Source organism: Solanum verrucosum, unplaced genomic scaffold (assembly GCF_900185275.1).
Source record: "Solanum verrucosum unplaced genomic scaffold, falcon-dt-bn FXZP01000194.1, whole genome shotgun sequence".
NCBI classification, from domain to species: Eukaryota; Viridiplantae; Streptophyta; class Magnoliopsida; order Solanales; family Solanaceae; genus Solanum; species Solanum verrucosum.
In genome coordinates, this window is record NW_026020416.1 from 94907 (window position 1) to 110624 (window position 15718).

The 15718-nt window shown below is 33.6% G+C and overlaps 1 protein-coding gene across 1 annotated transcript; it reads left to right on the forward strand.

Annotated features, from left to right (window-relative positions):
- The first annotated feature begins 1945 nt into the window (after nt 1-1945).
- Nucleotides 1946-13871, forward strand: LOC125840834 (protein LSD1-like). The gene is made up of 7 exons (XM_049519806.1): nt 1946-2098; nt 2530-2643; nt 7737-7847; nt 10333-10445; nt 13102-13182; nt 13276-13347; nt 13472-13871. Exons 2-7 carry the CDS (start codon nt 2532-2534, stop codon nt 13508-13510), a joined length of 528 nt encoding a protein of 175 aa, XP_049375763.1. The 5' UTR covers nt 1946-2098; nt 2530-2531; the 3' UTR covers nt 13511-13871.
- Nucleotides 13872-15718: the final 1847 nt, after the last annotated feature.

The window sequence follows — 15718 nt, forward strand, 5'->3', positions numbered from 1 at the left end:
TCATTAGTCAATGATACTATAAGAGTGTATGTGCGTGTGTGTATATATATATACATATGGTATCATTAAGGTTTCTTGTTCAAAAATTATTTATTAGTCAATGATACTATAAGAGTATATATATACTCTTATAATATCATTGCCTAATGAGTAATTTCTTAACAAGAAACCTTAATGATACTAATGCAATATATATAGGAAAAATCACCTAACTACACACCATTTATTATCATATTTTTCCTACCATTTCAAAAAATATCAAAATCCCCTCTTTTGCTCCCATCATCCCCTTTTCTGGTTACATTAATTTGAAATCTCATACCCATGATTTTCTTTCCTTTTTTCAAGCCACAAATCTCTCTACAGTTACCTACATTAATCCACTTTTGAATTTCAAATCTTTTCTCTTTCCAATTAATGATTTCAAGTTATTCAAGAGGTAAATTTCTTTCCATCACTTTAATTTTTAATTTCTTTAAAAAAAAACAATTTTTTCATCTTAAAAATTAAAATAAAATAAAATAATTGTGATTGATTAAGCATAGACAAATTGATCTCCTAAACACATATATGACGAGGAGATATGGGCATATAACTGTAATTGCTAACATAATGCCAAACTAAGCTTTTTGTTGTCAGTTTTTCATATGTTTATTGATATCATCAATCTTATGACATAACTCTCAGTCTCTTTACTTGAAGAGAGGTGGAAAACGTTGCTAATGCAGAGAGTTCATTTTAGAGTGTATTTGGAATTGTTCCAGGAATTTCTAATGGCGGTCTTGATACACTTCATCCCATTGGTTCGATCTTTCAATATTGGGCTTACCCAATTAGTTCGAGAAGGATACATCTTCGTTATTTTCCGTTGATTAGATTATTGACTTTTTTTTCCTGATTTTTTGGTTGTTCATCTATTCTGATAAATATAGGTTCAGATTTTTAATGTATCTAGTTGATTTTGTTTCTTAAACTAATGTATACTGCATTCGTTTCAACATTATGATACATTACAATTATATCATGCACAATGTATCGTGTTCAAATATTAGTTTTGATACATAACCTTAATTAGTATTGATACTTGATACAAAAATTCTACCAAATGTATCATTTATCATATATCAACCTTTTCATCTACAAATTCCTGATATATATAGATTCTGCTCTCAAGCAAAATAAGTTACATAAATAATAATGTATCATGCACTAATTTTTTAGACATGATACGTAAATTCGAATTTATACTAAATGTATCTGGATGGTGACTTATATATCCAAAAGGTACAAATTTTAAGGGATTATTGTAATTAGAAAAAGAGTAGGGATAAAATGTAATTTACTCTTTACATTATGAGATTTATGTAAGTTATACATACATACATATATATATATATATATATATATATATATATGTATTATTTTAGTATCAATTCAGCGAAATTATCAGCCTTAATGATACCAATATAGTATATGATATTGATTATCAGTTAAGCGAAATTATCCACCTTAATGATACCAATATAATATATGATACTGTAGTATCAGTTAAGCGAATTTAGTAAAGGATATATAGTGTAATTATTTAGTGGGTATGAATGTAAAGAAATATATGTTTGTAATTATTTTACTTTTATGGGGTATTTACTTATTTTTCCCTAAAAAACCATGAAACAAACGGGGCGACCAGGATGGATTTGGGGAAAAGAAAAGAAGCTTCCGATTGATAACCTATAAAAAGTCAAAAAACACATCCTTTGAATAATATTTATTTAACGGAGAAGAAGATGTATAGTAATAATAAGAATAAAAAAACACATCCTTTGAATAATATTTATTTAACGGAGAAGAAGATGTATATAGTAATAATAAGAATAAAAAAACACATCCTTTGAATACTATTTATTTAACGGAGAAGAAGATGTAGTAATAATAAGAATAAAAAAACACAAAGGAGAAATTCCGATAAGATTACCGAATCCACATTCTGAAAATCTATAAATTGCCATTCTTACAAAATTTCCATTGTTTTTCCAGAATATTGGGAATCGCCAATTCTGCTGTATATTACCCAATTTGTTTCATCCTACCTACACTGGTAAGAATTGTTTTTCTTTAATTTCTGGTTTTTAATTTGTTTCGATGTTTGAAAATCAGTTTCTTATGAAGGTGGTGGAATCCAAATTATGGATATGGAAATTAGGGTAAATTTGATGTATAAATAAGCTTAATTGACTTTTTAGTTGATGAAATTTGGTTATTTGCTTGGTGTTTGAGAATCTGAGTATTGATGAATTTATGGATTGGGATTTCTTTTATTTTTTGAACCCCTAAGTATTGAAGGATGGGTGATTGATAGTGCTTGATATTTTAGGCATAGATTGAAGTAAATTATTTGAAAGTTACTTATTGTAATCAGTTCAGCTCATGAATTTTGTTTGATTTGTGTAATTTGGGGGCTTGAGAGTTAAGCATTTGTTTTATACTGTAGGATTGGTATGAATATTTGGTTTTGATTTTGGAGTGCAGCTATGCAGAGTCAGTTGGTGTGCAGTGGGTGTAGGACAATTCTTCTTTATCCCAGAGGAGCTACTAATGTCTGTTGTGCAGTGTGCAATGCTCTCACCCCTGTCCCGCCTCCTGGTATCTGTCCTTTCTGCTCTATTATCGATGATTTGTATAGAAGTACACAACACAAGTTTATTTGACACTTGGGCTGAGTCTGTGCCTTTTCTTTTGATACTATTCAATTTCTGTTTCATTTGGTGGTGATAGTTGGTGCTAGCCAAATGCCAATGATGAAAACGGGGAAAAGAAGAACAAAGAGTGATATCTCAAAACTATAAGTTCATCTTTGGAATTTGATTAACTTCTCTATAGAAACATGGGTAGAAAATATCATACGAGCTGACATGCACAATTGCTCGTGGATGAAGTTGGTGGTGGAATCCCCTTGTGTCTTTCCCCCTCTCTCACCCAGGGAAAAAGAAAACAGTGTTTTTGGAGTTCAAGCTAATGCCTTATTGAGTGCTAACTTGTTTCTTAAAATACTAGCCAGAAAACAAGAAATCTAGTATGCTAAGAGATTTGTTAGTAAGGAAGATGTTCAAACATAAAGAGAAATGCCTAAACTAGAGACTGGGGCGAACCCCTTAGTTAAACACTTATTTCCCAAGAGGAATAGGGTAATGTTGCTGAAAATTCCTCTTTTCTCTTCTTTGAGTTCTACATCAAGAAAGTGGGAGAAGAAGAATGTGAACTTAGGTAGGAAAATTTCAATGGATTTACAATCTGCACCACTTATCTTCTCTTTCCTTCGAGCTAAGACCCATCTCAGGGTTTTTATGTAAATATCACTCCCCAATAAGGAGGAGTATGGCACACATCTGTTAACTTGCACTAAGAAGGCCACACAGACTTTTCTACCTATTTCAATGCATACAGTTACATAACTATAACACGAACATTTGGAAAATGTATGACTAAAACTTATGGCTTAATAACCTCTTCATAGCGGAAACCAAAGATAGGATACATAGCCAAAACATAACATAAAACTGAATCATCATCATGAACACGAGGAAGCAATATAATGAATCCCTTTTTATGCATCTGTACCTCTCACAGGAAGTATCATGGAACCTTTATGAATATACATGAGCATTTGACATGAGACATGTCACTGCTCAACAAAAGAATAAGGATCTATACTAGCTCCCACAGATGATAGAGATAGGTTCATCAAAATAGAAAAACTAAAGAGATGGCACCTAGCTCGTACCGTCAGCTGTCACAGTATTTGCAACATACTACAAAAACAACAATGCCCGTGGGAGCTAGGTAAATTGTACCATCTAGATATTTTTTACTCTTCCTGATAAGGTTGAAATGATACTTTAAAACACGGTAATGCATTAATAGCAAAATAACTTAAAGCATTTCATAAAGATCCATTTATGGAAAGCAATAAACATTTGAAAGTTGTACTAATAAAATTCTAATATAACTAAACACAATATTTCTTTAACTGGGCAGTCATAGCATATATGCCACGTGGACATCATGACGGACGACTGACACCCGGTCGCAAGGCTGTCTCACCATAATGTCGTATTGGTTCAACGATAAGTGCAAGCACAAAAAATACTTCCTTTTAGAATAATGTGAGCAGCCGCCCTTAAAATGGCATGAATAGCATGAGTAGTTTCTAGATAAATGTTTCCACCCCAGGGAATGAATACCCTCTCAGTTTCTAATGTAACTTAAATATGTAACTTAAACATGTAACCATCTTAAGGTCCTGTAATCATTCAAATTTTGGCATGTTTAGCTCATGAGTCATTTAAGACTAGTTGTAATATAAAACTTCAATTTAGATATTTGAACTTGAAAATAAATCACATATTTGAAATCAAGTAAAGCATGCAAGCACGAGTCTTTAACATAAACATGTTCATCATGTTCATAAGGAAATCACAAGTCATGTAGAAACTTGTTATAAATGCTATTTTCCGTAAGTCATTTCTAGCCAGCATAAGGTATAAAATGTACATAACATATAAGCTAGCATAAGTCACTCAAAGCATGGTTAGTATGCCTCGCTTGCGCCTATGAACTCATACTAACCGGTCAAACATTTTTCATGAATTTGGAAGTCATGCATTTTTAATAAAATGCCTTAAAGGGAGGTACATCTTAAATTACCTCGTCTATGTGAATAAATAAAAATACCCATGTAGGGTTCATATATTTCTTCTTCTATTATTCTGTTAGTTCATATTTAAATGATCTACCATATGATAGTTCCTAATCATTGGGGTTAATGGGATACTCAATTCATTCCCTAGCCCTGATTTACTATTTATTTATTTTCTCCCCTGGATATTATCTTTTCAAGAATACCTGTTTCCAGAGTTCACTTAATCCACAATTCAAATGGTGTTTCCAACTTCTAAATAGCTTCATTATATGATATATTTATCATGGTGGAAGGAAAAAAGCAAGAAATTATCTCTTGAAGAAACCCTAGAAATTTTCAAGTTCTTGATGAACCTTGAGTTTTTGGTGAATTTTAATCCATATAAGTGTTACATGTAATAAATAGACGAGATCTATCATAAATGAATTAATGCCGTACCTTGATGTAGCATTAATGGTGAAGCCCTTCCTCTTCAAAAATCTGTCAAAACTTCAATAAATGAGTTCCCATAATGAATTCTCAATCTTTTCCCTCACCGAAGTCCTGCCGGGCAAGACCCTTTTCTTTGGCGAAGGCCAGCTTCTAGTCACTTCCTCTCCTTGCAAGAATCCAATTTTTACTAGCTTCTTGCTAAATTTCACCATTAGCTTCTCGTTACTGGTTGTCAATGTTTTGGCTCCTGAATTTTCTTTCACAAAATTTCTCCTCACCTGACATGGGAAAGGTGAGGCCCTCCTTGGATTCTCTCTCTCCTCGCTAAGCAAGCTAACAGGTAGACCTTTCCTTGACACTAGAAATCCTCCTCGCCTGGTGAGCTATGTTGCTTAGACTGTTAAACATGTTGACAATATTGTTGGGTGCATGTCAGATCCTCAAAAGTAGTGCATTTTTGGAGCATCCGACACAGGTTTGGCAAAATTTTGTGAGAGTCCGAGCAACATAGCTGGTGAGCTTGTGGCTTGGATAGTCTCTACTTCTCCCTTCGCTATAGTTTCCCGTTTCCATTTCATTCATGATACCACTTCTCAATTTATCCAAAAAAAATTCTAGCCTTGCTACGTATGAGATATATAATTCCAGCATTCCAGTCTCACTCTGTAGCTTTGTTAACACTTCAAATATATTTTAAACACAACATTAGGGTTGTAATTAACCTGGATTATATGTTAGAAACACACATGACTTTACAATGAAGAAGGGACAACATTTTTTGCTAATTAAAGCTTATTGACTTAATTGAATAGAATATAGACAGTTAGGTCTTAGTGTTTAGAGAGAATTTAAACAATATTTTTTTAATCACTGAGAACTCCTGGTCCAATATCGGTCCACAGATCAAGTGCTTTGGAGTATGACCCAGCCCTCTATCCTGCTTTGACTTAAATAATACCCTCTTTTGTCAGCGAGGCAAAGGCAACTTGTCTGGTCTTGCGCTGCAGTAATTCTGTTATCAGAATGAAATGACCCTATCAAAAGCAGCTTTGAGTGGCTGAAGATTGGTTGAAATGCAGGCCCAAAGCTTTTAGCCTGTTCCATTGGAACATGTTTCAAAAATTTAACCATTTCCTATCAAATGGTCTCTTCCTTTTCATTTGCTTGATCGATGACCCAAATTATAGAGACGAGAACCATTAAAAACTGTGGAATTTACAGAGGAAAAAACTTATCAATTAGAAGATCAGAAAACTAATTACAATCTGAAGTAGACAAAAAAATGATGTAGGAAATTTACGTCATACCATCCACACGCTATCAATTTTCAAATCATAATCAAGCCATAAAATTAACAAGATAACAGCATCCACCATTTAATAGTACAAGCAAACACCATGAAGTCCACAACACATTACGATGTATTACCTTATCTTGCTTTTGTAGTTACCATCCATTAAATAGAAACTATAAATGACGTAGGTGGGGTTGAAAGGCGGCAGTTTTATTAGCTTCTAACTGTGGACAAGTTGAATTTCATTGGTGCACATCTGTCAAATGATAAACATTGATAATTATTAAACCTAGGGTTTGATTTGGTTTTGGTTGGCTAGGAGAATTTAACCATGGGTTTGGTCTGGTAAAGGTCAGTTTCAATTGTTTGGTGATTCTTTTAGGAACTTAGTTAATGAGAAGAACAATTGGGATCTATAAGATTTGAGGGAAAATTGAAATAATTTTGTTTTCCCCTTATTATAACTTTCCTCTGTTGGTCCAGCAAATGCATTTTCCATTATGTTCTTTCCATTAATTTTATGAGGGAACATGTTTTCTCTTGGTTCAATTTGGATAATTGGAAAGTAGTTAAAGAATTTCTTTCTTGAAAGATATGACGTGAAGTGAAGCAAGAAAGGAAAATAATTTTATTGCACGTTTTTTAAAACCAAGGTTGAGAAGAATGTGGTTGTTTAACTTTTTTTTATTAGATCTCTTTTTTCAACACTTACTATTGACAAGTACTTCCCTATAATAAAGTTTTGAGTGAGAGCTTTTCCTTTTTCAAATTTTACGGCAGTGGCATCTGTTCTAGTTTGAGTGCACCTCAACTTTATCTAGCAGGCACCATGTTATAAGCCTATAACCCACAAGGACATCTTCCAGATGATCTTGCTTACTAAGGTTGGAGATAGACGTACATCAATTGTTGTAGCTAGAATTTGGACCATGATTTTCCAGGTTGTTTGTTGCTCGTATATCTCAAACACTCAAGCCATCCCTGTGGACTGGAATAGGAGAAAATTCTCCCTAACCAATGAACGTTTCTTCTCTTTTTTCCATCAATCAAGCAAAATTCCTTACACTACATTATTGGATGGGTAACAGCCATTGTCTTTGGAGCACTATCTTCACTTCTGAAAAATTATTGCATCCCTTCCCAACGAATCCTGAAAGGAGAAAAAAACTGATTTGATTATCACCGTGAGGAACTTTTATCATCTAATTGCCAACAGTCCCAGATGACAAATCTTACTGCTGTTCGCTGCACTATGTATGCCTTCAGCTTATCCATTCTTCTGATGTTGCTTAAATTCTGCCCTCTATGCAGGAATGGAGATGGCTCAACTGATATGTGGAGGCTGTCGCACCTTATTGATGCATCCACGTGGGGCAACTAGCGTGAGATGTGCCTGCTGTCATACAGTGAACCTTGTGCCAGGTACAAATATTGGGACTTCTTCTCTTTAGAAATTATGAAATCACAGTCTAATTAACAGTTTTTTTTGATGAGGTTAGTAATTTTGTGCATTTAGTATCCAGAGCATACTTGCGAAGTACAGCAAAAAGGTATTATCTTCCCTTTCATAAGGAAAATAAAAATAAAGATACAGACTGCATGCAATGAAGTCTTCCGTTTCTGAATTGGAGTGGAAATCCCTTTGAAACATCTGCGTCCTGTCTCCATTATGTCAGTTGGATATAATAGGGATGGTATTCCATATATTCTTACTTTCCTTTCCTGTCTTCAGTTTTTCCAACGTTTGTTTTTTCTTTTACAACATCTATTTTCATATCTTCAATGTCGTTTGGTTTAAGGGATTAGGAAAAATATCTCAGCATAAAATTCACATAAAAATAGTACGGTGTTTGGTTGGAGAGATTAAGAAAATAATCCCAACATAACTAATGCAACTTGGCCCTATAAGAATATCTAATTCACACACAACTAATGCTACATTTAGTTGACAGTATTAAATAATATCTGCAATAAGTTATGCAGGAATCTTTGCTTATTTTACACATGATAGAATATAGAAAAAGAATATGTTTTACACAGGATAGAATATGGAAAAAGAATATGTATTAGCAATACGAGGGTAAAATTACTTAAAGACAAACATGCACTAAAAATAAGTTCTCCCTTCATAAATTCCATGTATTATTGTTCAACATATAAGAATTACTACATTATTATTCACTGCTTAACAATCCCTTCATTATTGTTCACCCCATAACAGTCACTTTGTCATTATTGACCGAATAAACAATGGATTGATTATAATCTCCATATAATTAGTATGTGAATAAAATGAGTTATTTTTTCTGGTACAAGAACCAAACGATCGTAAGTATATTAGTTTATTGACAACTAGTTAAGTGGGTATACTACATGATCTAAAATATATTTCATATGTTAAATAGTCAGTTTATTGGAAACTAGTTAATTGGGTGCACTACATAAAATAAACTTATATTTGATGCTGATAAAGATAAAAACATAAAATGGGAGCAAATTAAATACACTTCTCAGTATCCTCGGATATACTTCCGTACACCTCATGTGTGGGGTTATTTTACTTGACGTCCACAGTCCATCTTCTCCCCAATTAACTGTTACTAGAGGTTTATATGTTGTACTTGTCTCTACCAAATCTTTATAAGCATTTTCCAACAAGTAGACTTTGTCGAAGTTTCTACCACCTAACTCCTTTCATTCACCAGTTCCCCCTCGTTTTATTACTTTTATTTGTGGATATTTGCATATTTCTCTTTACAACAACAATAATTATACTTAAGTCCTAAACACGTTGAGGTCGGCTATATGAATTGTTACAACATATGAACTCATCGCAAGGCAATATTATCCAAAAATAAAATAGTAATAAAAATAAATTAAAAAGTAATAGTCCATTATATTTTCTAGTGACGTATGAATATCTGAAAGGCTAAACAATCCTTGGAAAAACATTGGACGTAAAGTAAAAGTGCTAACATGACTAAAACATATATTCAACTAATAGGTATCACCTATAAATCTTTTCTTTTATTGTGCCCTATCTTTCACTTAGTTTGTAGGAATCCAATTCCCAAGAGATTGTAGATCCTTTGAGACAACTTATTTCCCAGTGATTTTAGGTCTACCTCGTCCCATTTAACGCCTTCACTTACTATTGTTTTGTGCATCTGGTGGTCGACATAAAACATGATCAAACCATTTCAAGAGACCTTTTATTTTGTCCTTGATGTATCCTACTAGAAATTTTTTCGTTAATCTGGTCATTTATGATCTTGTCCATTCTTGTTTGAAAGAACCTCCATCTTAGCATCCACATTTTTGTGACACTCATTTTGTGGATGTGTTGGACTTCAGCTACCCAACGTCACTTCCATATAACATTGTTGGTCTACATATTTTCTCTTTACATAAGATAGTTAAAAATAATAGGAAATGAAGATCTATAAGATTTACATGTCTTCCCGAAAACAATTATAAGATGTCAAATCTATTAGTATAAAGAACTACTGAAAAAACAAAACAAGTTTAATGTACATAATATTGTACAAGTAATCTAGACAACATACTGCTATATGCTTAGGAAATGTGTATTCTATAAATATGTTCTGTCTTCTGTGTTTTTAAATATGTGTTCGTATGTGTGTAATCAATGAATAGATGTTCCAATGTTACACTGTATATGAAGAATTGTTATAAAGATGTAAATAGTGCTTTTATTGAATTCATAGGTGACTAGCACTTAAAGTTTGCAATTCTTATCATTTACTACAATAACAGGATTTAGCGAGCTAAATTAGTTGCGTCATTTCTGCTCGAGGTTTCGTGTCCGTATCTTCATTTTCTTAATTTGTCTTTGTTTTGGTTTTATGCACTTCTGGAGCAAATATAATTTTCTCTTGATCTTCAGGTCCTAATCAATTTGCTCATGTCAACTGTGGAAACTGTCGTACTATGCTGATGTATCCATGTGGAGCTCCATCAGTTAAATGTGCCATATGCCACTATATCACACACGTTAATGTGAGAATCAGTCCCTTTTTTATTTTGTTGGTGAATGTTTTTTGATGGTTTAATGTTTCTGTATGTACGTTTTAGTGGGCCTGAGCGAGAAAAGAGAGAGAGAATAAGAAAGAGGACAGAGAGAAACAGAGAAGTGAGATAGAAAGAGGGGCAGAGGGAAACAGAAGGAAGAAATGAGGAAGTAGAAAGAGAATAAGATACAATTTATATCCTAATCAAACTTTCACGAGTTTTTGAAGTGTCTCCGAAATAAGGGATAAGGCACAAGTACCCCCTTAGACTATGACCGTAATCCCAACGACACACCTTAACTAAACTAAGGTCCTGGACTCATTTTTTTTTTTTGTAATTTTGTACACCTTTGGGCTTACGTGGCACACTCCGTGACTCCACGCAATTGAGGCGCGTGAGAGTTATTTGGATGCCACGTAAGCCAAATAGGTGTACAAAATTACAAAACAAATGGGTTTGGGGGGGGGGGGGGAGGTAATAGGAACTTAGTTTAGTTAAGATGTGTCTCTGAGATTTCGGTCATAGTCTAGGAGGGTACTTGTACTTTTTCCCCCGAAATAATAATAGTCATTTACATATGAAAAGCTGGGAACAAGTCAAAACTCTTTAGACAATTTAAATTTTATCTCTAAAACTCTAACCAAAAGAGAAGAATAAAATTAAATTAGACACGTGATAATATTAAGGGATAAAATAGAGATCTATAGCTATAGTTAAGAGAGCTCATAATTGCTTGAAGGTTTTGAGTTGAATTCTTGCTTGATGCAGACTTTTTGCACCCAAGGGTGTGGCCTAGTAGTCTATGAAGTGGTTGAGAACTTTGATGTCTTGGGTTCAATACTATGTGGAGGGACCAAATAAAACACTAGGTGATTCTTCCCGTCTATTGGACAGAGTTACATGGTACATGTTGTTGGTGAGAGGTGATAGGTATCTGTGGAATTAGTCGAGGTGCATGAAAGTTGGTCAGGACACCACGGTCATAAAAAAAAAACTACATGTTAGAAAGGGGAGACAGGCGAGCGAGATTGTGAAGAGGTAGGGGAGAGGTGAGAAAGAGGTTGAATACATGTTGTATTAGGTCGTATCACGAACACAATTGATACACTTGATTTGTATCAATGAATATAATTGTATAAAAAATTATTGTATTTAGCTACATGTCAGAAGGAGGAGAGAGGGCGAGCGAGATTGGGAGAAGGAGGTGAGCAAGATATGGAAGAGGGGGGGATGAATACATGTTGTATTCATTGTATCAAGATCACGAATACAAATTATCGTAATACCATATTACCATTGACAGAGGATACAGACATGTTTGCCATATTATGTGGAACATTGTTTGGGCGGGGGGGGGGGGGGGATGTGAGTGAGAGAGGGCGGCAGGGAGGAGATAGCTGCGGGATAGAGGAGAGAGAAATTTGCTATAAAACCCTAACTAAAGCTATGAATTATTAATTCTTATTAAATTATAGTTGTGTATAGTGAATGCATATCACATGTTTGCCACATTACATAACTTTCCCTAAAATCTAGCCTTAAAAATCTAAGGAATAATCTATCTAAAAGATGAATATGAAAATAAATGTAAAATAACTCAAAAATCTATAAGAAAATCTCAAAACATACAATAGTTGATCTTTTTTCAATATAGAATCTTTTTCCAGTAGGATATTCCAATATAAAATCCCCCCTCCCCAGGAGAGAGAAAATTTGTCTTTCGAAAGTAGGTTTCTTCTTGGATCCACTCAAAAAGATCAGGATGTATTGCCACCCATCACTAATCATGTAGCATCTTGTGGTGGTTGATCCTTTAAGAAACAACGTGCACGTGCGAGCTATCCGTTTATAATGGTCCGGATTCACATTTGTATTAGGGTCTTACAAAACTTCAACATTGTCTCCAACTTTCTCAGGTTATCAGTCTTTTGTTTTATCATTTACCCTGCTTGAAGAAAAAGAGGGCCAGTTGAAAGGTATAAAATATTATCTAAAAGATCCAAGTATAGTTCAGTTGGTGCCTGGGATAGCTTGCGTGCACCTTGATCAATTCTACTGGAAACATGCTACCTCCCACTAGCACAAGTATCGGGTAACTATGTTTATTGAGGCTTGGATAGATGGGATGAAATCACCTAGTGTTTTTTCTCCTCCGCTGGGATTTGAACCTAAGACCTCATGTTGACATTTTATGACACATGTTAAGGTCTTACATAAAGAAGGGTAGGAAGTGGTTTCTCTGTCAAAATTTGGTCTTTATCGAAGTTATGGTTGGAGAGGAAAATTAAATCCTGTTTGCTGTTTGAGACCCCCTGCTTTTGGGAGTATACTGGGTTTTTGTTGTTGTTGTTTGCTTTTTGAGACCCATAATTTTGAGGTTCGGATACCAGTTACTGCAAAACCAGAGAAATTATACATCTGCTGATTGATTTCGTACTTCTCTTGGCATAAGTTCAGAGGCTATGTCACAGACTCGCAGGAAACTATTTCTGTAAAGCATTACTCATCTAATTCTCCTTGCTATGCTCATCTGTGTTAGAAACCTGTTTGGTTCAGTTACTATTCATCACTTAGGCTATTACCTTTCACATCCTGTTGTGATGATTCATTTTCAGTTTTAATGTGTCCATGTATCTCCATGCAGTCCGTAGATGGAAGAATCCCAGTTCCTGTGCACACCTCTAATAGCGGTGCTACATCCTCCGCAGGACCTGCTTCTTCAACAGTGAGTTCTTAATCTGCTAGACCTTACTATACATTTGCAGCTTGTGAATAACCAACGAGGATTCACTTCTGAAACATTGTTTATCTGTTATAGGCCACGGGCCGTTCACAGAACCAAACCGTGGTTGTTCAGAACCCTATGTCTTTAGATGAAAGTGGCAAGTTGGTGAGTTTCTTTAATTTCAACCTCTGTTTCTTCTATTTATCTTTTACTGTTCACATCTGATTCATTTCTTTCTTGTGCTTTATTAGAGGTAAGTATTTCTGACACACAATTTTACATCTGCTAGGTGAGCAATGTTGTTGTTGGTGTGACAACGACGACTTAGGAATTATCTGTAAGGATTAAGATTCCTATGTCTGTGAAATGCACCTAACTGAAGGCAGTAAGGTTTTTGCTTGCTTCCATTGGATCGATGAATATAAATGTGGTGCTATATAGATATGGTAATATTTAGTCCTATAGTATTAAAGCATTTCTAGATTGAAGAAGTGTACCAAAGGTCTGACCATTTGTGGTAACATTGCCAAAGTGATTGAACATTTAGGCTTTAGTAATGTTGATTTTCTGGAGTCAGTAAATGTTGCCAAATTAGATTCTGTGGTGTGAATACGCCTGATGATCCAAGTACAGAATGTTGATATGTACCATTTGTCCTGATGTCAATAAAATTTAATCAACTTGGTGGGTGTGATCTTGACGTAACTGCTCTTGCGACTACTTTTGAAAATAGAATGTCTTGGAGATGTGTGTAACTTTAGATAGTTGGGAATGAATCATCTATTCTTTTTTTCCCTCTACTTTGATTCAATCCCTCGTTTGATATAGTTTTTGTTTCAGGCTTCCTCAGGGGCGGGTCGATAGCCTTATAAAAAAAGGCACCTTTAAGCCCTCAAATTTGAAGTGTCTCATTTTCTTTTAGCGATAATAGATTATAGATAAAAAAAATATTGAGCAAGTACTATTTATAACTAAGATTATTTTTTGGAAAAATTATTTGGATGTGTATCTTTTAATAAATAATTACTGATTTTAGCGATACTTTTTATTTATTACCATTTAGAGCAATACTATGATAAATCTGCAATATGTATTAAAAGTGATTATGCATGCAATTGTAACTGTTTTAAAATATATTATGCTTGTTTGATAAGAAATTGACACATTGTGTTAAAATGTGTGATAAGTGTATTATCCATCAATAAAATTTGTATTATATGTGTTTTATAAATCGTTCTTTGTAATAAGTATTAAAAGTGATCAAGTGAAAAAAAAATGTTATTGTTATAAATGGTAACTATTTTCTTAATATAGGATATTTATGTAAGTCTGCCTTTTTTCATATAAAAGGAGAGAATTATTAGAAGAAGTTTAACATATTTGGAGTAAAGATTACTATTAAAAGAAATCAATTGTAATTTATTTTTTTAACAATTATGCATCTCAAAGAGCAGGACAAAATTCATAAGCAAATATATTGATTTATTTTTTATAGTTTAAGCCTTAGGTCATGTGCTTGAGCCCCCCCCCCCCCCCCCCCAACCCCACCTCGAGCTTCGTGGATTATTCGGCTACATTGATGAGTGTTTGGTTGATGTTTGTTAATCTCTTTCGCTTTTTTTTATTTTTTTTGGCAAGTTCTCCCATTTATTATTTTTGAAGTCTTTTATTATTGTTTTTTGTCTCGACCTTTCTTTATTGACATCATCATATGCTAATTATATTTTTGAGCTAAAAACTTTACTAGTTTTTAGTGTTTTCTATAGCTTTAAACGACTTATACTCATCAATTGTTCAATTATTATGAAACTCTTTTTAATTTGTCTTTTCACTATAAAGAATAAGGCTGTGCCGCCTTTAAATTTGTATCAATATTTGGAAGTCTAAGAATAAGGGACAAGGGGATTGATCAACAAATATCTTTTGTTCTTTTTCTATGTAAGATCTCCATTAAAATAAGGTATGCTACAAGTGAATATTGCAACAAGAAATGAATTTGAATTAATCCGGATATGCATGATCGAAAGATGGGGCAACTCTGTCTTCGCCTTTACTCGTGCACTCGTTTAAGATAGGATGAAAGATATACCGTGTTAATTTTATATAGTGTTGTTCATGGTATGATTTGGTCGATTATTTTATAAAATCTATATCTTACAATTTTTTGATTATTTTATTTTCTATAATTAAAATTAGAATTTTTGAAATTGTTTTGTCTCGATTTCTCTTTAGTATTGGTACGATTTGATAAATCTGTGGTATTTTTAAATTAAAAAGTAAGGTAAGAGTCGCAAGTAAGAATTAGGACATAATATCATTGTATACTTCTGTTTGGCCATGCTGTATGGAATCATGATATGGATTCATGATATAATATCATAATATGAAATCATGAGATGAAAATGAAGGTTTGTTTGGATATGCGATATGAAATTTGTGTGTTGTATATATTCTCATAAACATAAGAATCCTATAAGTTGTAAAACTATTAAAATAGCCCCAATTGTTTATTCAATCTTGCCAGATAAACAAAAAT

What these genes read in the sequence shown, in the direction of transcription:
- LOC125840834 (XM_049519806.1), top strand. Translation starts at nt 2,532, where the DNA reads ATGCAGAGTCAGTTGGTGTGCAGTGGGTGTAGGACAATTCTTCTTTAT. An exon ending in CACCCCTGTCCCGCCTCCTG is followed by an intron (nt 2,644 to 7,736) that starts GTATCTGTCCTT and finishes CCCTCTATGCAG; the next exon opens with GAATGGAGATGGCTCAACTG. An exon ending in TACAGTGAACCTTGTGCCAG is followed by an intron (nt 7,848 to 10,332) that starts GTACAAATATTG and finishes CTTGATCTTCAG; the next exon opens with GTCCTAATCAATTTGCTCAT.